The sequence below is a fragment of the Diabrotica virgifera genome, chromosome 5 (assembly GCF_917563875.1).
Source record: "Diabrotica virgifera virgifera chromosome 5, PGI_DIABVI_V3a".
In the NCBI taxonomy this organism is placed as follows: Eukaryota; Metazoa; Arthropoda; class Insecta; order Coleoptera; family Chrysomelidae; genus Diabrotica; species Diabrotica virgifera.
Genome location: NC_065447.1, coordinates 35,434,049 through 35,455,792, shown reverse-complemented (window position 1 = coordinate 35,455,792; position 21,744 = coordinate 35,434,049). Strand labels below are relative to the sequence as shown.

General features: G+C 31.7%; 1 protein-coding gene across 2 annotated transcripts in view; it reads left to right on the top strand.

Moving 5' to 3' along the window:
• Nucleotides 1-209: 209 nt before the first annotated feature.
• The window catches only part of LOC126885674 (uncharacterized), a 228,615-nt gene continuing 207,080 nt past the window's right edge, over nt 210-21,744 (top strand). For both annotated transcript variants that reach the window (XM_050652369.1, XM_050652368.1), the window contains exons 1-4: nt 210-373; nt 10,125-10,313; nt 12,369-12,499; nt 12,551-12,699. In XM_050652369.1, the coding sequence (XP_050508326.1) occupies nt 250-373; nt 10,125-10,313; nt 12,369-12,499; nt 12,551-12,699 (593 nt within the window). In that variant the 5' untranslated portion in view covers nt 210-249. The remainder of the gene's footprint in view (nt 374-10,124; nt 10,314-12,368; nt 12,500-12,550; nt 12,700-21,744) is intronic.

The following is a 21,744-nucleotide window of genomic DNA, read 5'->3' as shown; positions in this document are numbered from 1 at the left end:
GAAAAAATCTAAATGACGTGTTAAACTTACAGATTTTTAGCGTGTAAGCTACAAACAACACATTTGCCTGCTCGTATCTACCAACATTTATCTACTGGCCTATAATTTATATATTTGGTTAAAAATTTTGTTATTAACATTTCTTATAGATCTGTATGAAAAGTTTTTTATATTTTGTCACTAATTACTTTTACATCGTCAGTAATATAAGCTGTATTTTGATTTTTAAAACCTTTAAGCAATGCGATTATGTTACCAAAAATGTTTAAATTAAGTTACATTCTTCTAGCTGTTTATACTTTTAGTGTATGTGAAAGTTTTGAAAATTCTGGAAAGTATTTTCAAACTTTGGATGAAAATCTAGCAAGAGACGGTAAGTAAAATGGTAGATACTATTTAAACATATTGTATTCATTAACTTCATGAAAAATGGTGAGAGTTTTCTTGCGTCGCTTTTCCTGCTTTCACCACTATGTACTTCTTCTTCACGTGCATTATCAGAATACGCCATATTTGACTTTGGCGATCACCATTGTGAAAGCTTCTCGATTTTATTTTATTTATTTAGCGTATGGACTTTCACAGTACGATAACTATAGTCTGGGCTGATTATCGGAGAATAGGTAATTTTTGGGAAAAGTTATTTACCAGCAATTTTATTGCTGGAATCGAATCTTATGATAGTATATATTAATAATATAGGTATGCAAAGTCCGCAGATAGTGTGCTACTTTTTTTATAAACAAAATGGCGCCCGAAAATCGTGTTTTTTTTTCAATTTTTGCTCTATAACTCCAAAGATTTTAATTTTACACCAAAAACACTCAAATAAAAATTCACCGCAATTAAATTCTGCATAGAGACGTGTTTTTCTCGATTCACTTCGACGAAAACTTTCCCCAGAAAAAGCGGGTTTTTCCAACAAAATCTTTAATTTTCAACTAACATTTTAGATAAGTAATTGTTAATCAATAACTAAATAACTTGGTAATGTAAAAGCCCTTTTTGTATAGATTATAATTCCAGAAGCCGATGGAAATTGAAGGAACCGTTTAGCAACAATTGAATTGTTAATTAAAAATTTACGGTCGCTATAATAACGACAATAATTATGGTGCATAAGTATAACTATGATTTTTTCATAAAAAGGAACTATACCTATCTAATGTACTTTACATAATTCAAATTGGACTATTTAAGCGGCCTCAGGAATATTTTAAAGTTATAAAGAATTTTTTGGCTCATAACCAAATTGAATATCTCGGGAAATATTAAACTGAATTAAATTGTAAAAACGGTATTCGAAAAACAGTGGCAGGACGCTTCTTTTAAAAGAAAAAACGTTTAATTATGATGAGTAGTTCCTGAGACACAACCGATCAAAGTTGACTGGAACTTACAACAAAGATATAAAAAATAGGATGATAATTTTCAAACCATCACCTTTTTATTTTTGTCCTCTTTCTCCACACCAATTTTCATATTCTTAAAATACTCATAACATACATTATTATAATTAAAACTATCGATAATACGTGTGAAAATTGCCAAAAATAGCAAAATTCCAATCAAAAATTAGGTTGGAGAAAATGTAACACTCAAAGTTCAAAATCGGTATACGTTAAAAAAATGCATTTTCTCGGCTTCCCATGAAGCAATTTCCTTCATTCTTTTTTTGTTCCCAAGTAACTCGAGTAGAGCCATCGAACTAACGCATTATTAAATGTCAAACTTGCTTTTGTTTTGTTATAAAAAATTAATTTTTTTATTATAACACAAAATTTTAATTTGTTTAAATAAAAATTGTTTAAATAATTATACAGCTTTCAAATGAGAATATTTATGGTTTTAACTTTAAAAGGTACACTTGTAGTAAGTTTATCTAAAAAAAGCCTACAACTGGAAAAAATGTGTTCTTATAAATAAATTAATCTATTATTACAAAACAAAAGCAAGTTTGACATTTAATAATGCATTAGTTCGATGGCTCTACTTGAGTTATTAGGGAACAAAAAAATAATGAAGGAAATTGCTCCATGGGAAGCCGAGAAAATGCATTTTTTTAACGTATACCGATTTTGAACTTTGAGGGTTATATTTTCTCCAACCTAATTTTTGATTGGAATTTTGCTATTTTTGGCAATTTTCACACGTATTATCGATAGTTTTTATTGTAATAATATATGTTATAAGCATTTTAAAGATATGAAAATTGGTGTGGAGAAAGAGGACAAAAATAAAAAGGTGATGGTTTGAAAATTATGATCCTATTGTTTATATCTTTGCCGTAAATTTAGGTCAAATTTGACCGGTTGTATCTCAGGAACCGCTCGTAATAATTAAACGATTTTTCTTTTAAAAGAAGCACCCTGTCTCTGATTTTCGAATGCCGTTTTCATAATTTAATTTAGTTTAATATTTCCCGAGATATTCTATTTGTTTATAAGCCAAAAAATTGTTTACAATTTTAAAATATCCCTGAGGCCTCTTAAATATTCCAATTTTAATTCTGTATAGTACATTAGATAGGTATAGTGTATTTTTATGAAAAAATCATAGTTATTCTTATGCACCATAATTATTGTTGTTATTACAGCAACCGTAAATTTTTAATTATCAATTCAATTGTTGCTAAACGGTTGATTCAACTTCCATCGGCTTCTGGAATTATAATCTATACGAAAAGAGCTTTTACATTACCAAGTTATTTAATTATTGATTAACAATTACTTATCTAAAATTTTAGTTGAAAATTAAAGATTTTGTTGGAAAAACCCGCTTTTTCCGGGAAAAGTTTTCGTGGAAAAACACGTCTCTATGCAGAATTTAATTGCGGTGAATTTTTATTTGAGTGTTTTTGGTGTAAAATTAAAATCTTTGGATTTATAGAGCAAAACTTGAAAAAAACACGATTTTCGGGCGCCATTTTGTTTATAAAAAAAGTAGCACACTATCTGCGGACTTTGCATACCTATATTATTGATACATACAATAATAAGATTCGATTCCAGCAATAAAATTGCTGGTAAATAACTTTTCCTTGTATTTTGCTAATTAGCCCAGAGTATACACAAATATAATATATTATTCAAACACTAAAATATAATGAATGGACCTAAATATTAATGTCCAATTTACATAGCCATTCAATTGCTTCTGGGGAGCATTCCACAAAGTCCTGGAGGTTTCCACGGTAGGCACGATTTAGGCAATCTGAAACACAATGACTTATGGTCTGTCTAGGTGATCCGCAATCGCACTATGGACTTTCCGCACGACCCCATTTGAACAGAGAATTAGCACATTTACCATGTCCGGTACGTATGCGATTAAGCCTCGCACAGGTGGACCGGGGCAGACCCGATCCGATGAAACCCTGGGTTGGGATGGATATCTGAATATAGTCTGCTGCTATTGTTGGCATCCATCTTGTGGACCATTGCCTTTGTATATCATAGGAATCACCAATTGTTCGGGCAGATCTGATTGGAGGATTTCTAGACCTCAGTAGCTGGTGCTCTATTGAGATATCTGGTATGCCTTGGTGGATTGGTAATTGTATGTTGGCTACAATTTTCTGGTACTCTCTCACTAATGCTGCTGTACGGGGTAGATCTGGTGGAGCAATATTGCTCAAAGTAGGCAGCCATCTCATTGGGGTTGATTTTATTGTTCCAGTGATTATTATCATGATTTGATTAAGTTGGACATCGATTTTGTTTGTATGTACACTATTTAGCCATACTGGTGCACAATATTCTGCCACTGAAAAAAACAAAACTAGAGCAGAGGTCCGAAGAGTATCTGCAGAAGCATCCCAAGTTGTTCCAGCAAGTTTTGTTATTATATTGTTTCTTGTTCTCAGTTTACCGGCTGCGTTTGTAAGATGGCTTTTGAAGGTGAGTGTTCTATCAAGTGTGACGCCTAGATATTTGGGGTTGTTGTTATGTTTGATGGCTGCATCATTTAGAGTTACATTGAGAGTATCGCCCGCAAGTTAATTCGACAGGTGAAAGAGACAGGTTTCAGTTTTGCTTGTATTAGGACGTAAGCGCCAGTTCTTAAAGTAGTTACTTAGTGTAGTTAGGTCCTCGTTTAGAGCTCGTTCTCCTGTTCTCGATGTTCTGCAACGTGGAATAATAATTGTTTTCTACCTACACTTCTACGGCCATCTATTTTGCCTTTAAAGATCATTCTATATCGATTTCCCATCACTATAACATGTCCCAGATAAGATATTTTCCGGTGTTTAACAATCTTTAGCAGTTCTGTATTTTTGTTGACCCTCTTTAACACTACCTCATTCCTCATTAGTTTTTCTTGCTGTACAAGGTATGTATCTTCAGCATTTGTCTGCGAATCCGCATTTCCAATGCTTTAATTCTGTTCATGATCGATAAGTTTAGTACCCACACTTTTGCACCACACAAAAAGTACTGACCAAACATTGCACTTTAACATTATTTGTCTTAGTTCTAAACTGAGATGATTATTGCAAAGAAATGGCTTTATTTTCATAAAAGTAGTTTTAGTTGTAGTCCAGGGCGCATCTGTTTTGAGATGGACGTTATATTTTTTTTCAGAAATTCCTTGGAATTAACTCATATAATAATAATTGAGTTATCCTCCCACTCAAAAAGGTGCGGAACATTGTTTACATAATCAAAATGTCAAAAAATTAAGGAAAAATTCGATTTTTTTTTCTTAGTTTTTTGATTATAACTTTAAAAGTATTCACTTCCGTGAAAAGTTGTACTGATAAAAAAGTTGCCTAATTAAATTTCCTACAATATCGGATTAGTTAAAAATTTTAAAAATTGTCACCCTTGTTGCAAAATAGCAAATAATTGCGAAAAAGCCATCAAAACACGAATTTGCATTTTACGTTTTTTAACCATTTATGCTACACTTAGGACCTTCATATTTTACCCAGAAATACTTTATGATATAGTAAAATAATACTGTAAATTTCATTAAGATCGGTTCAATAAATTTTGAAAAATAAATTTTGCAATCGAGCTTTTGCAAAAAAAAATTCATTTTTTCAAAATGTTTCAAGACTGAAAATAAAGCAGATAGCAAGTTGAATTTTTTTACATATTGAAGAATACTGTACCTTTTATTTTCAATTTGCAAAATTAAAATCGGTTAACTACCACGGCGTCAGGAATTTTTTTAAATAGACATTAATTTTTGGTGCTACGCGCACGACAGCGGTGTTCGATTCACACAAGTTGGTTTCCAAAACTTCCAATCTTTATTTAATATATTATTTTCTTACTCTATATTTTGTTGTATTTTAATATTTTAATTCCATAAAAATCAAACTAATTTGATTATTGTTTGTGAAATATTGTTTAAACAACTGCATATGTTTAAAAAAAATAAACTTTTATCATCAAGTTAAAATATATGAACAAAGAAAGTTTTTAGAAAGTTCAGATTATGTGTTTTTATTTTGCAATAAACAAATTTATTTATATCGAAATGTACTAAAAATTAAAATGTATCAATCATTATCAAAGGTCACTGGAATGCCCAATCAGAGCAAACATATCCGCTGTCCTGCGCGTAGAACCAAAAATTAATGTTTGTTTAAAAAAATCCTGACGCCGTGGTAGTCAACCGATTTTACTTTTGCAAATTGCAAATGAAAGGTACAGTATTCTTCTATATGTAAAAAAAAATTTAACTTGCTGTCTGCTTTATTTTCAGTCCTGCAATATTTAAAAAAAAATATTTTTTTTGCGAAAGCTGGATTGCATAATTAATTTTGCAAAATCTATAAAACAGATCTTAATGAAATTTACAGTATTATTTTATTATGTAATAAAGTTTTTCTGGGTGAAATATGAAGGTCGTAAGTGTAGCATAAATGGTTGAAAAACGTAAAATGCAATTACTTGTTTTTTATCGGTTTTTCGCAATTATTGGTATTTTTCAACAAGGGCAACAATTTTTAAAATTTTTAACTAATCCTATATTATAGGAAATTTAAATACGCAACTTTTATGTTAGTGCAACTTTTCCCGAAAATGAATACTTTTAAAGTTATAATTAAAAAACGAAGAAAACAATCGAATTTTTCCTTCATTTTTTGACATTTTGATTATTTAATCAATGTTCCGGACCTTTTTGAGTGGGAGGATAACTCAAATATTATTATATGAGTTATTTTCAAGCAATTTCTGCAAAAAAATATGAGTCACCTCTCAACATCCAAATGTACTAATATTTTTACAGATGCGCCTGGTCTATTATTGATATTCTGCGTTTTATTTCAATGTCTGGAAGTTTTTATACCTGGACTCCTTTAATTGATATTCTCCATCTGGATGTGGGTTACTAGTCCAGGGCCGAAAAATAAAAACGGGAAAAAAATCAATACAGGTATTTGAAGGTGCTAAATCGTAGGGGGGATATAGTTAATTAAAAATACATACAAAGGTACTCGTAAATCAACCTCATTTTTTTTTATAAAAAGAGGCCAAAGTCAGAAAATATTGTTTTTTGCCTATAGCATTTTTAGTATCATATTTACATTAAAAGTTGTTTTATGAAAGTTGTGTATCATGCAAAAACGATTATTTTGAATTTTTACAAGTTAAAATCCATAAAGAATTAACCGCGATAATTGCAAAAAACCACGTTTTTTGCACTATTTTGTAAATGTTAATAACTTTTAACAAATAGGTCGTAAGGAACTTATTATACCTTGATCATGAGGCAATTAAGTGTCTTTATTAGTATACAAAATTTCAAGAAGATCTGTTTGTCAGTTTACGAGTTATGTTAAATATTTTTCCCAGACAGTGAATGTTTAAACAATCATTGTTGCCCTAGGAGTATTTTCAGAGCTTTTTGGCAAAGTGTAATGAGTTCTTAAAGACTAAAAGTACTAAGAAAGTTTAAAAAAGAATATATTTGTTTCTTAATTGTTGTTGAGCAGGTCGATAAAAAAATGGTGAGTTTTTTCCTTATAAACAATTAGAATATTTTTGTTATTTTTTCTGACTAATAATTATAATTGGTTGTATTAAAAAGCTGGTAAAAAACACACATTAAAAAAGAAAAAACAACTTTCTAGGACCAATAATAGCCAAGTTATACTTTTTTTTTTAAATCACATCTCGATTGTTTATAAATATTAAGAGTTGAAATTTCTACAGAATGATAATAAATATCTATATTTTATATTGCAATTGATAAGTATGAAATATCTTCTATTTAAAACGAGTAATAACCCTTTAAAGTGAAGTTACTCACGCTGACTGAGCTGGGACCATGTGATGGGGAAGATTGTCGGAGTCCAGTTTCGCGCGTCGAGATTTTGCTATAGAAAGTTCAGTTTAGAGCTCTTGAAAATTTTTATAATATCTCAGCTTCCAGAGAACGTATTGCCTTCATTTTTTTTTAATTTGGGTAACTCGACGAAAGAATAACAACTAGCTAATTTTCATTTACCGGAAAAATGAGAAAATTCCGGAAAACGGACTTTTTATTCAACATTCATTTACAATGTTAACACTAATATATTCTGATAAATATTTTTATAAAATATTATAAATTTGTAAATAAATATTAAAATATATTTATAGTATTTATCTATTTATATACAGGGTGGTTCATTTTATTCGCCTCGGTGTCTGTACGGAAAACGACTTGATTTAAAATAATTTCTTCATAGACATATTACAGGGCAATTAATACTATAATCTAAAAATAATGTGAATTATGCAGGGTGCTACAAAAAAGAGTGGTATATCAGAGATATATTTTTTATGGAACATCCTACAACTGATGAAATTTTTAAATTGCCCTTGAAACATAAGCTAGACTATACCTAAGTACAGAGTATTTTGATTCATTTAAATTTTTACAAAAATATAAAATTTTAGAAAAAAATAAATATTTACAAATCTAATAGTCGGTGACAAATTTTTTCTTAGATCTTCATAATAGACTTTTCAGCATTTTTAAACAGATGTTTATTGTAACAAAATTTATAATTACTTAATAATTACTTACATTTTTAGATTTAAAAACTAATTGAAAACAAAAACCTTCTCAAATTGAAACAAAATGTGTGTATAGATTATAATGTACACACAGTTTATGTACAGGTTCATTAATTTCTTATTTCAACATTATCTCTAATTTTTTGAAACAAATCTTCTTCAACTTCCACTTTCGTCATCTATAGTAACTATAAAAAAGTTGTAGCATCTTTTTTCGCCAGTGTCATCTTTGCAATTTATGCAAAACTCTGTACAATTGATTTATTTCAAGAAATTATGGATAATGTGGAAGAAATTAATGAACCTGTACAAAAACTGTGTAGAACTAACGAATATGAATAAGTAATTATAATCTATACCTATTTTTTTTTTAATTTGAGAACGTTTTTGTTTTCAATTAATTTTAAATAATTATAAATTTTGTTACAATAAACATCTGCTTAAATATTTGCTAAATAGTCTATTATGAAGATCCAAGAAAAAAATTGTCACAGATTCTTAGATTTGTAAATATTTATTTTTTTTTATAAATCTTCACATTTTTCTAAAAATTGAAATAAATCAAAACACCTTGTACTTAGGTATAGTCTAGTTTCTTTTTAAAGGGAAATTTAAAAATTTCAACAGGTGTAGGGTGTTCCATAAAAAATACATCTTTGATATACCATCTTTTTTAAGCACCCTGTATAATTCACATTTTTAGATTGCAGTGTTAATGGCCCGGTATATTACTATGAAGAATTTTTTTTTAAATCAAGTCGTTTTCCCTACAGATACCGAGGCGAATAAAATGAACCACCCTGTATATAAATAGATATATACTATAATTTTATTTTAATATTTATTCACAAATTTATAATATTTTATGACAATATTTATGAAATTATATGTGTTAACGTTGTAAATTCATGTTGAAAAAAAGTGCATTTTCCAGAATCTTCCGATTTTTCCGTTAAATGAAAATTAGCTAGTTGCTATCCTTTCGTCGAGTTACTCCAATTTAAAAAAAATGAAGGCTCTACGTTCTGAAGGAAGCTGAGATATTGTAAAATTTTTCAAGCGCTCCAAATTGAACTTTCTATAGCAAAATCTCGACGCGCGAAACTGGACTCCGACAATCTTCCCCATCACACTGTCCCAGCTCAGTCAGCGTGTGTAACTTCAATTTAAAGGGTTATTACTCGTTTTAAATAGAAGATATTCCGTACTTATCAATTGAAATATAAAATATAGATATTTATTATCATTCTGTAAAAATTTCAACTCTTAATATTTATAAACAATAGAGATGTGATTTTTCAAAAAAAAAGTATAACCTCACTATTACTGGTCTTAGAAAGTTGGTTTTTCTTTTTTAATGTTTATATTTTACCAACTTTTTGATACAATCAATTATAATTATTTATCAGAAAAAATAACAAAGCTATTTTAATTGTTTATAAGGAAAACCTCACCATATTTTAGCAACTTGTTTAACAACATTTAAAAAGCAAATATATTCTTTTTTTAACTTTGTTAGTACTTTGTGTCTTTAAGAACTCATTACACTTTGCCAAAAAGCTCTGAAAATACTCCTAGGGCAACAATGATTGTTTAATCATTCGATGTCTGGGATAAACATTTAACATAACTCGTAAACTAACAAATAGATCTTCTTGAAATTTTGTCCACTAATAAAGCCACTTAATTGCCTCGTGATCAAGTTACAATAAGTTCCTTAAGGCCTTTTTGATAAAAGTTATTAACAGTTACAAAATAGTGCAAAAAACATGGCTTTTTGCAATTATCTCGGTAAATTCTTTATGGATTTGAACTTATAAAAATTCAAAATAATCGTTTTTGGATGATACACAACTTTTGTAAAACAACTTTTGCTGTAAATATGATACTAAAAATGCTATGGGCAAAAAACCATATTTTCTGACTTTGGCCTTTGTTTATAAAAAAAAATGAGGTCGATTTACGAGTATTTTAATGAGAGGTTTATTTTAATGCCCATTGCCTTTTCTAATTCGTGAATATTTTCGTACAGCATTTGCAACATCCTATTTGCTACTTATACGTTTTTTTAAGAAATAAAATCAAATATTGTTGGTTTTATTACAGAACTTGTAGTAGATAATGTAACATCAGAAAATGTATTTCCACTAAAAAACGAAGTAACAAAATGGAAAAGTATTACTATTGGTCCAACAGCATATTCTGTTGGCTTGGCCCAAACTGGATTTGAACTTACGTCATGGTCTTTGAATGCAAATCGTACACAGTTTATTATGAACTCTAACATTTCCATTGGTAAGTACTATTAATTTATTTTTTAATATGTACAGTCTGTTGTACAGTCTGTTGTACAGTCAGAAACTAAGAAACCAAGAGCTTCTTCAAAATTTAAAAAAACACGTCAATTTTTGATGGGAGGGGTACGAATTTTATTGCAAAATTCATGCCCTCAAATGTAACCCCCTATTGCCCCGCATCGACCCCAACTTTTTTTTAAATAGCAAGTGTGGTCGAGTTGCACATTATTTGAAAGGTATTTTTTTTTTAACATCAATGGAAAAAGACCCAATAGTTGGCTGTATACCATAGTTTAAAAACTCATACCGAAGTAAAAACTTCAACTTGTATTCTGGTATAAAATCGTTTATTAAAAAACTAATTAAAAGTCATCCAAATGGATTGCAAAACGTTTTCGTTCTAATTCAGAACATCTTCAGTGCATTCTGCTGAGTAGTTTGAAACTAGCACACTATTTAAAGTGGTAACCCCATAATATATGGTTTAAATATCTTATTTTACTAGAACATGGTGGCTACAAGTCGATGTTGATAGATATAATAGAACACATGCTCAAAGGGCAACATAGTTCCCTGCTCGAAAATGCTAGGTACTTGCCAGTTCAATGGGCACAGACCAACACAGACCAGAAGTTTATTAAATGTGTGGCTTGTCCCCTTATGTTATATTTTTCGAACCTAAAAATATTAGGATTGTTTTAAAGGTTTTTGTGGCTTATCCCCTTTTAGTAAAATACCTACTTTATTGTAGGAAAATGAATAAGTTTATACCCCACAGACTTCTCGAGTTCTCTTGCCAACTCCAGAAAAGAAGGCACCTTCTAGATGGAGACACAAGGATACCCAAAGACATAAAAAATTAAGCGCAAGACTAAAATAAATCTAGAGTACGAATATGTATATAAATACAAAAGGGAAGAAAATAGAACCAAAAAAATTAGGTGCCCCTTGCGGTTGCAAAAAACAGTGTAGGCAGAAATTGGTGCTTGTCAACAGATTCTACCAAATATTGAGCATAATGAATCACTGGAAGACATTGAACATTTGGACGACTTTTCAGATATTGAAAGTTTTGACAACTGAATTATTTTATTGTTGCATTTTATGTTCATATTGTAGAATATAATTTTTTATACAAAAGGGGATAAGCCTCATATTTTTTCAAAAAATGTTCAAAAACCCAAAAACCGTTAAATAGACTTTGTGTTACTTTTATTGTGTATTTAATATCATATTTCCAAACGATTATGGGCCTTACTACCAAGAAAAACTTAAAAATTGGATTTCAGGATTTGAAAATAAGTTTAAAATTATGTTTTCTCCAAAATATTCTTTGGTGGCATGCCCCCTTCTGGTCTCAAGGTCTTCAAATATGAAAAGTACCCAGTACTCTGTACCCGAGTACAATTTATCAGTACCCGGCCCAGATCTGCTTGCAATAGCGCGGAAAAGCTACACAGATGTTGTGTTGTGTGTTTAAGCAGGATATTCCTCTTCTTCCTGGACCTGTTTTCCAAATACTGTTGCAGGATAGCTGATATGAGGGCATATCTGGATTCATTTCGCATAATGTGTCCGTTTGATGGTGGTCAGTACCTCTCGGTTCTTGTTCATTCTTCTGAGGACCTCCTCATTTGTAACCCGGTCAGTCCACTGAATTTTAAGTTTTCTCCGATACAGCCATATCTAAAATTGTAGCTCCTTTCTAAGATACGTCATCTGGAGGTTCGAGGGTTACCAGCACTAAATTGATAAAAAAAGTTTACTTGTATGTTCTTGAAATCACTGAACACGAATACTCCATCAGAACCGACCTCTGCAGTACATGGTGCCCAGTGTTACTGATGAGGCACGTCATCTTTTGGAGTTTCGGGGGTTTTTGGAGGATTTTCGGGTTGCTGAAAACGAATATGTCATCAGAACGACATTTCTTGGAGAAATTTTCATAAGAATTCTTTTTGACAAAATAGTTTTCGTGATTGAGGAATGTATTTTTGACTTTATTTTTGTTTAATAGATTTTAATAATATTGTATTATTTTTGTATTTCATAGCTACAACAAATAAACCCAAAGATATTGTCTTATTCCATAACAGAAGGAATGGTAAATCGGAAATAGTTATCATAGTTTCATTTAGTGATTCGAATCATTTAGAATGGTTTATTTCAGTGGACAATAATATTGTAAGTAAAAAATTAAACAAAAATGATTTGAATTAAAAAAAACTTTTTTAGAATAAAATTTGGTCATGGGAATTTGATAATCTAGTCAATCATTTTAACTATTTTAAAATGTCAAACCGAAACATCTTATTTGTAGTCACAAACATAGGCCAAGGCTTTTTATATGAGTTTAATTTTAGAGAAGATCCACTTGAAAGATGGTAAGCACTTTTCAATTTAATATTAACATTAATAATTCATAATAATATTTTTTAATGGTTTTAGTACTTTTAGTAGTACAGTGAGGGTGTGACGAGTGGTTCTATAAGATACCAGACTCAGTAAAACGCAAGTTTAATCTTCTTCTTTAGGTGCCTTCTACATTACTGAAGGTTGGCTATAATGAATCCAACAAAATATGGCTATAATACAGCAAATTGTTCTCTATCTTGAGCTATTCTTAGTATCGAATGTGTGTCCATGCCTGTCCAGTAGTGTCCAGTCTCTTACATTCTTCAGCCAAGAGCATTTTCTTCTAGACTAAGAGCCGGGATAGGTGAAATTTGCTAATCATTTTAGGCACTATAATTTAAATAGTAGAACCTAAAAGAAAACGTTTGAACACTGTGCCGTCACTTTTCAGTGACACATGCGTCGACAGTGGCGCATCAAACTTTCCACTTTTGGACCGGATAAATAAATTATTTATAAATTGACGGCATTAAGACGAAAGGAAGATATTAAAAATATAAGATATAAAAACTATATGCCGTACAAAAATATTGGTTCTGCAGCGTAAAAAAAATTTAAATTTTCGCATATTTTCATTGATAAAAAAATTATAGGAAACTGTACGGCGTGTATGATTTTAAATAAATATATTTATTTCACAACTATATTTTACTATGCCGTACACATTCACTGGCCCAAATGCAGTTTCAACCCTTGCTCAACCCTCACTTTTTACGTAGAATAAGGTAATTTATTTCAGGCACCCTAAAACCAAAACATTTAGAAGGTTATATATAAAAATAGTCCCCAAATTATTATGCCGTACATTTTGAATAGCACATGAGGTCACAGTAGGAAAATGAATTTTCCGTTTAAGGTTTAGTAAAAAAATTATTGTCTTTTTTCAATTTATTAAAAATAGATTATTAAAAAGCTAATCCCGTATAAATATTGTGGCACGATGAAGCAAAACGCCTCCAAAATCGTTTGCATATTAATTGCAATAATTTTTTTCATGCATTGTTTTTAAATTTTTGTACGCGCGGCTACCTCACAATCTATTTTGTTTACTTTACCTTACAAATTATTTTTTTAACTTTCAATAAAGCCTTGTATATTTTTAAAATAATTCAACACACGAAAGTGTTTAATACATAATAACCCGAAATTGAAAAATTAATATTAATTTTCATTTAAATTATACTTCTTTAGGCGCGGTTGGTTGGTTATTCATCAAGAGAAAAGCAACTTCTTACGTTCGTACACATTTCGTATACACAAAGTACCTCTTTTTATATAATAATATTGTATAAATATAATAATATTATATATTATATTTATTATATATAATAATATTTTTATTAATTAACAAAAATAATCAAGGATGAAAACCATTTTGCTAATGATTTTATGCACCGTAAGAAGCTATAACTTAAATAGTAAAACCTAAAAGAAAACGATGCGCGGGAATTCCGTGAAGATTTTTAAAATTCACTGCATCTAGGTACAGCTGCACTGGAGCTAGGTGGTGGCTAGGTTAAGTAAGTTCGGAGCAGTCCATTTTACGAACAAGGGAGGTAATCATAGAGGAAATCGTACTAGGAGTCTTTGATATTATAATAATTACTTCCTGTATGACGACCCACCCTCGTTTTTTAAATGGACTGTTTCAGGTCTTACTGCCTATCCGGACATTTTATGTCAATTATAATATTTTATATTATAGTGTATTTAATGTAAGAAATAGTTTAAATCTGTTTAAATAGTGATAACCAGCGAATTCGTGTGTGGAGAGAGCCAACAAGAGCTGCACAACTAGCCACACACAAAAAAGCACAAAATTCCAAAACTGTTGAGGGAGATGTATGTGTTCTTGAGCCCACTGGAGGCGGTTCAAAACATGTCTAGGTTGTAGCTGAGGAACTCTTATTTGTCGACCACTCCTCAAACCTGAGTCTAAAATTCTTCTTCTTATTGTAGCCAACGATACTTTGACTCCTGCAGCATGCCTGAATTCTGTTTGGCGAACTGGTACAGACATAGAAGAATTTCTACGGATGGAAATTCTGATATATCTATTCTGTCGATCAGTGGTAACTCGAGGTGTGCCAGACGGAGCTCTATTCCGTATCGAGTTTGTTTCCAGGAACTTATTCCATATCCGTGAGACATCACTCTGAGAAACACCCACTCTTTCCTCCATGAACCGCTGTGAATGGCCTTCTTCAACTAAATCGATAATTCTTATACGGTCCAACTCAGAAATTATAGTACGATTCATAATCACGTCTTCAAAAATTTCACCAGAATAAATTTTTCAAATGTTTACACCTTAGCAAAACCAGGTCAATTAAGTGGGTATTCAAATAAAATAAAAACCAAAAAAGGTATATTTTTTATAAAAAACACCCATTAAATATGTGATAAAGATACGGATTTATAAAAGCGTAAACATCATGAATTAGAGGGGTGATGCATAACTTTTGAAACTATGTGTATAATTACAGTTATGGTTTCAAGTTTATTTTTCGGATATAACTACTGTAGCGTCGCAGATTTAAAAATCGTTTATTTCGAAAACGGTTGAGGTTAGCGAGATGGATGTAGTACATATATCTATCTTAAGTAAAAATATTAAGAGAATAAAAGTTTTGACTCAAAAAGTATGTAAAGTGCGGGATACAAAAATTGGAGGTATTAAATGAGCGCTGAAAGACGTATGTGGCGCCCTCTGGGTAATACATCATTTTTGGTGGCGAATTTAGATTTCTCGTTTCAAAAAACGCCCGCTTACGAAATTTCGTGTTGTTGTGCCGTGCCTCCAGGAAATATTCAAGAATAAATAAAAAAAACTTTAACTTTGACACCCTGTATTTCAGTTATTACCAACTTTCCTACTAAGCTAAGAGCTTAAATCGACATATAAAAAAAAACTGAATTACCGTGTTCAATAAGGAGTAGGTATACCTTCTTTATGTGGATTATTTGAAATTGTACCATTGATAATTTTTGTTCTGGGGAACCTCAAGCCACGAATCTGAGAATTCTGTGCATTGGTGTGAACCTGCTTCAGTTAATAGTAAAAATAGCACATTTAACTATTCAGTAACTGGGATCAATTATAGTATTAAACATATTTTGAGAAAAACAGTAAACGTTTTTACGTTTGTCAAATTTTTGTGTGCATAGGAATGCCTGGAACTTTGACTAAACAAGGTTATCGAGAAAATTCAAAATTTGAACCCCACTGTATATAAATGTTCCATTAAAAATGAACGGCATTATATTTTTTCATCATCATTTGATGTTGTTAATGTTATAAAGTGTGTGCCGTACAGGAATGTATGATTTCATAATGTGATGAAAATTACTTTGGAAATCCTACTTATTTTGGGAAACCCTATAGTTAAAAATGTACGGCATGAACATTTTTGTCATTATTAGTCATAGAATATTCTAAAACTATGTGGAAATATGATATTAAAAATTATTATAGTAGCTGGGAAATGGATTTTCCAAATAGTAAAATTGAAAAAAAATAATTATTTGTATTCACCATAATTTTTTTTATGTCAATATATTTGTACGGCATTTTCACATGCAGTTTATAAAGTATAATAACTAGCTTCTAAAATTTATGCCGTTCAGGAAATAATAATTTTTCACTACAAAAAATGGCGTTTAGTATAGAACACTCAAAATTATGGAATAATTATTTTTTTGCCAAATAATTTGTACGGCACTCATGTTTTTCATTATTTTAGAGCATAAGTAATACTCTGAAATCAGTGCCATACTTTTCTAAATAATTTTTGTCAATAGGGGTTGAAATGAGAAAATTTACATAAGGGTTGAAACTGTTTGAACCAGTAGATTCGTACGGCATAGTAAAATATAACTTTGAAATATATATATTTACTTAATATTATGCATGCCGTACAGTTTTCTATAATTTTTTTATCAATGAAAATATGCGGAAAATGAAATTTTTTATTATGTTGCAGAACCATTATCCCAAATATCCGGTCCAAAAGTGAAAAGTTTGATGCGCCACTGTCGACGCATGTGCCACTGAAAAGTGACGGCACAGTGTTCAAACGTTTTCTTTTAAGTTCTACTATTTAAGTTATATAATCTTATGGTGCCTAAAATTATTAGCAAATTTTTCCTATACGGCTCTTAGTCAATTCTTCCTGGACGCAAGCTTAATAATAAAAATAAAGTTAACTAAATATTTAACTAAGAAAATGCAATTAATTTCTATATAATATGTACAATAACAATAAAAAGCGAATCCTTGTAACGATATAACAGTTAAAAGTATCAAGAATATTCCAGACACAAATAGTTCGTCAGGAAGGTAGCCTATTATGCCTTCTATTCAATATTGTCCTAGAGAAAGCTATTAGAGAATCTGGGATAACAACAAGAAGAATCATTAATAATAGGAGTGTACAAAAACTAGCGTATGAACATGGCATCGATATTATACCAAGAAGAGCGGACCTGGTCCAATCGTAACTGCATTGAAAGTAACAGCAAAAATAATGAGGATACAGGTTAATACTCGTAAAACCAAGTATTCGAATGGGACAAATAATAAGCAAGTAGGAAAACCCTAAGATCTAATGTTTAGAACATTTTTATATTTTCATATTAGTAAGAGAGTTCATATAAATATATCTAAGCTCACAAAACAACCAAAATAATACAGTTACTATAGAAATTAACAGACTTTTATACCTATCAAATTAATAGTAGTCCAGAAAGCCACTGCGCAGCCGCTAGGAAAAATATTCTAATTCGGATTTTTTGCAAAATCTTACTCAAAAAGGACGCCTTTTAACAAATTTGCATGTTGCCAGGACCAAAAATAGGTCAAAAATTTTTTAAACGTTTTTTTTTTGTTTTTTTTCCTAAAATTATTTTTTTTACATGGAACAAATATTTTTTTAGGTTTTTTGGATCATTCCAAACAGAAAAGGTCTGTAGTGACTTTTCTCTAAAGTTGATAGTTTTTGACATATAAGCGATTAAAAATTGAAATTCTGCCAAATCGGCCATTTTCAATCCTCAAAAACTATGTGATAAACTGAAAATTTGAATGTTACCAAGTTAGAGAGATATTCTTTAAACATCGATTGATGAAATGCCGAAGAGTTTTTTGCAATACAATATTCAAAACTCCTTTGTTTTTTAATTGCTAATCAAGCGTGCGCGACACTATTTTCCACCGTTGCATGGTGCAAATGAAAGGAATAAATTAGTTATTTCGTAAACCGGTGACTTTAAGGAAAAATCCCGAAACAGGTCGATTTTTATTTTTAAGTTATGATATTGTGGCATATATGGTATACTAGTGACATCATCCATCTGGGCGTGATGACGTAATCGATGATTTTTTTAAATAAGAATAGGGGTCGTTTGGTAGCTCATTTGAAAGGTTTTTCAATTCTCTATTCATTAATTACACACATTACACACATTATTTGTATTGCTGAATCCTGGCTTAAACCCTCAATTCCTGATTCTTCTGTTAACATCAATGGATATACAATTTATCGTAAAGACAGAGAAAATCGTGTCGGTGGTGGTGTATGCATTTATTTATCTAATATTATTACCACAACTTTCAAAATTAACATTAACCCATTAGATATTCCTGGAATAGATGCTATTCACGTGTCTATTACTAAAAATCCATTTTGCCTTAATTTAGTCTGTATATACCGTCCACCTCTTACAGTACTTGCACACGATAATATTATGTTTACTAAACTTGAAGAACTATCATCTCTCGATAATCTCATTATTACTGGAGATTTTAATTTTCCGGAGATCACCTGGCCAATAACTTCGTTATCTGACACCGAAAACTCTCATACCTAATTTATTTAAAAGTTTTGTAGTAAATTCGAACTTAATACAGCTCATTACAGAACCTACCAGATTTAGAACTAATAACCAACCATCTACTTTAGATCTGGTGCTTATTAACGACGAACAGCTGATTTCATCTCTCGAAATCAGCTCTCCTATAGGAAAGTCAGATCATGCAGTTATAACGGCTCACATCCAATTCAATCAAATTCTACCCCGCAAAAATAATATTGTAACATACACCACAACAGATTTTTCTGAAGTCGACGCTGAATTCTCTCAAATCAACTGGAATTTGTTTTTTGCTGACTTAAACGACCCTTCATCAATGTGGATTGCATTTCTCGATACCGTCCACAATATAATTTCTAAAAATACTACCATCCGTAAGACTTATAAAAACAATCTTAAACCGTGGATTAATCAAACGGCAACAGAAAAAATTAATCACAAACGACATATCTGGCGGAAATTTAAACAGACCGGGCTTTACAGCGATTTTCAAAACCACCGCAGATTTTCAAATAACTTACAAACATTTCTAAAAACTTTAAGACGTAATTTTGAAACAAGTGTTATTGAAAGCGGTAACATTAAAAAAGTTTACAAATATATAAGATCCTCATTGACATCTAAAGTGTCCATACCTTTACTACAAAAACCTAATCAGACTTTATGCTCTTCTGACACAGATTCTTCCGAAACCCTCTCCTTAGCATTTTCACAGGTTTTTACTAAAGAATCGAATGATGGCAATCTACCTCCTATTAGGTGTAACCGTGTCGGCGCATCCTTAGAGTAAGTCGAGTTTACAGTGGATCATGTCAAACAACATTTAATGAAACTTCGCACAGTCGCTTCACCTGGTTTAGATGGTTTAACACCAAAAATGTTAAAAAGATGCGCAGACACGCTTGCAATACCTTTAACGTTAATTATGCAGACTTCTTTTACCCAGAATTCCTTACCCCCTAGTTGGAAATTGGCATCCGTCACCTCTATTTTTAAAAAAGGCAACAAACTCGATCCCAACAATTATCGTCCGATTAGCTTACTGTCAGTAGTTGGTAAGGTCATGGAAGCCATTATTTCCGAGGAGATGACTAAATTCCTTCTCCAGGAACATGTCATTCCAACACAACAACATGGATTTGTGTCTGGCCGCTCTACTCTAATCAATCTCCTACATTGTGTTAACGACTGGACGCTATCCCTTAACAGTTCGCAGCCGGTCGACGTTGTTTATCTAGACTTCTCTAAAGCCTTTGACCGTGTCCCTAAGCGCAGACTTCTACATAAGCTAGAACATTTCGGAGTTCGCGGTACTTTACTTCGTTGGATAGATGATTTCCTGACAGATCGACATTACAAAGTTAGAGTTGGCGAATCTTTCTCACAGGACAGGTTAGTGGAAAGTGGAGTGCCTCAGGGTTCTGTCCTCGGACCTCTGCTTTTTACGGTTTATACCAGCGATGTTCCTTATTATGTTTCCAGTAAAATATCGTTCTATGCTGGTGACACAAAAATATATGCCAATCCTATGACAAACCAGTTAACCCTCCAAAGGGACTTGGACTCTATCTTTACTTGGTGTTCCCAATGGTTACTACCCTTAAACGCGGAAAAATGTGTAGTGCTTAAAATTGGTAAAAATAACCCACTTGTGCCGTATTTTGTTAACGGGCGACCATTAGATTCAGTGTTCTCGTATAACGACCTTGGTGTTATCGTAAACAGCAGTCTAACGTGGTCCGACCACATTACTTCTATTTGTAAACGTGCGAACTCCAGACTATATCTTATTCGGAGGTGTTTTGCGAGAGTTTCAATGCAGTCATTCTGTAAACTTTACACTATTTACGTAAGACCGATTCTTGAATACGCTGGTCCAACGTGGCATCCTGATTTGGTTCGAGACAAAACATTGTTGGAAAACGTCTAAAGAAAAGCAACTCGAATTCCATTGGGACTGAGAAGACCCTCCTATGCAGAGAGACTTAGTATGGCCAATCTAACTTCCTTCGAACTTCGTCGACAACGTGGAGACTTAATGGTAGGGGAGCAAAGTATGCTAAATGTGCAGTCACTCGAGCGTTTTAGGGACCTATTGGGTTGTGAAGAGTAGGTCCTAAAACCAAAAAAAGTTAAGTAAAGTTTTCCATTTTAGTGGGCGCTTGCCATTTTTTAATTTAATTTTTCATTTCCAACAATCGTTTTTCCGATTATAACGCCATCTATCCATAATTCGAAAAAATGTTTCGAATAAAAGTCAGTTATTTTTCCGTAAGGAATCCAAATCTGCAATAAAAAATTGGGGCTCCTATTTAAGATTTTAAAGTAACCCCCCAACCCACTCCCGTGGGGGGTTGTGTTTGGTGCCATCCGATAGATTTTTCAAAAATATTGAATAAGTGTATTTTACAGTTTTTCGATCTGATGTTCATTTCGCGAAATATCGCGGGATTCGTATTTAAAATATTAAATTTACCCCCCACCCCTCTCCGTGGGAAGTCGTGTGTGGTCTCATTCGATTGATTTTTAAAAAATATGGAACACATATTTTTTAGTTTTTCGATCTGTCATTAATTTCGCGAAATATTCGCTTTTTCCTTGTGAAACTTTGGGGCTCACCCATTTTCTTACGCCCGGCTCAAATCGTCAGATTTTTGAACCATACACTCTTTTGCATGTACTTAACTTACCTTATCTTAATCTGACAATTTCGAGATTTTTTAAGGTTAGATTTTTTTTTTCTGGCCCCCCTTAACGAACTCCCCTGTGTTAAGAGCCAATATATGGTAGAGGTACATCAGAAGTGTACCAGGTTTCTCCCCATATGATAATCTGACGCGCTCGAGTAACTGCAAAAATCTCCGCTTGGGCTCCCCTACCATAATAACCACTTTTAAAATATTAAAATTCAGTTTCGGAAATCTCGACGAAATGTTTACTATAAACCAAGATGAACGCCTCAGAGGTCACCAGTTCAAACTTAAAAAAGAGAACTTTTCTACGAGATCAAGGCAGAACTTCCTACCAAATAGAGTGTTCGAGAGTTGGAATAACCTTAGTGATAACATTGTCACGGCCCCCTCTACTAACACGTTTAAAAACAGACTTGACCGTTTCTTATTATAGCTGAACTATTTTATTTT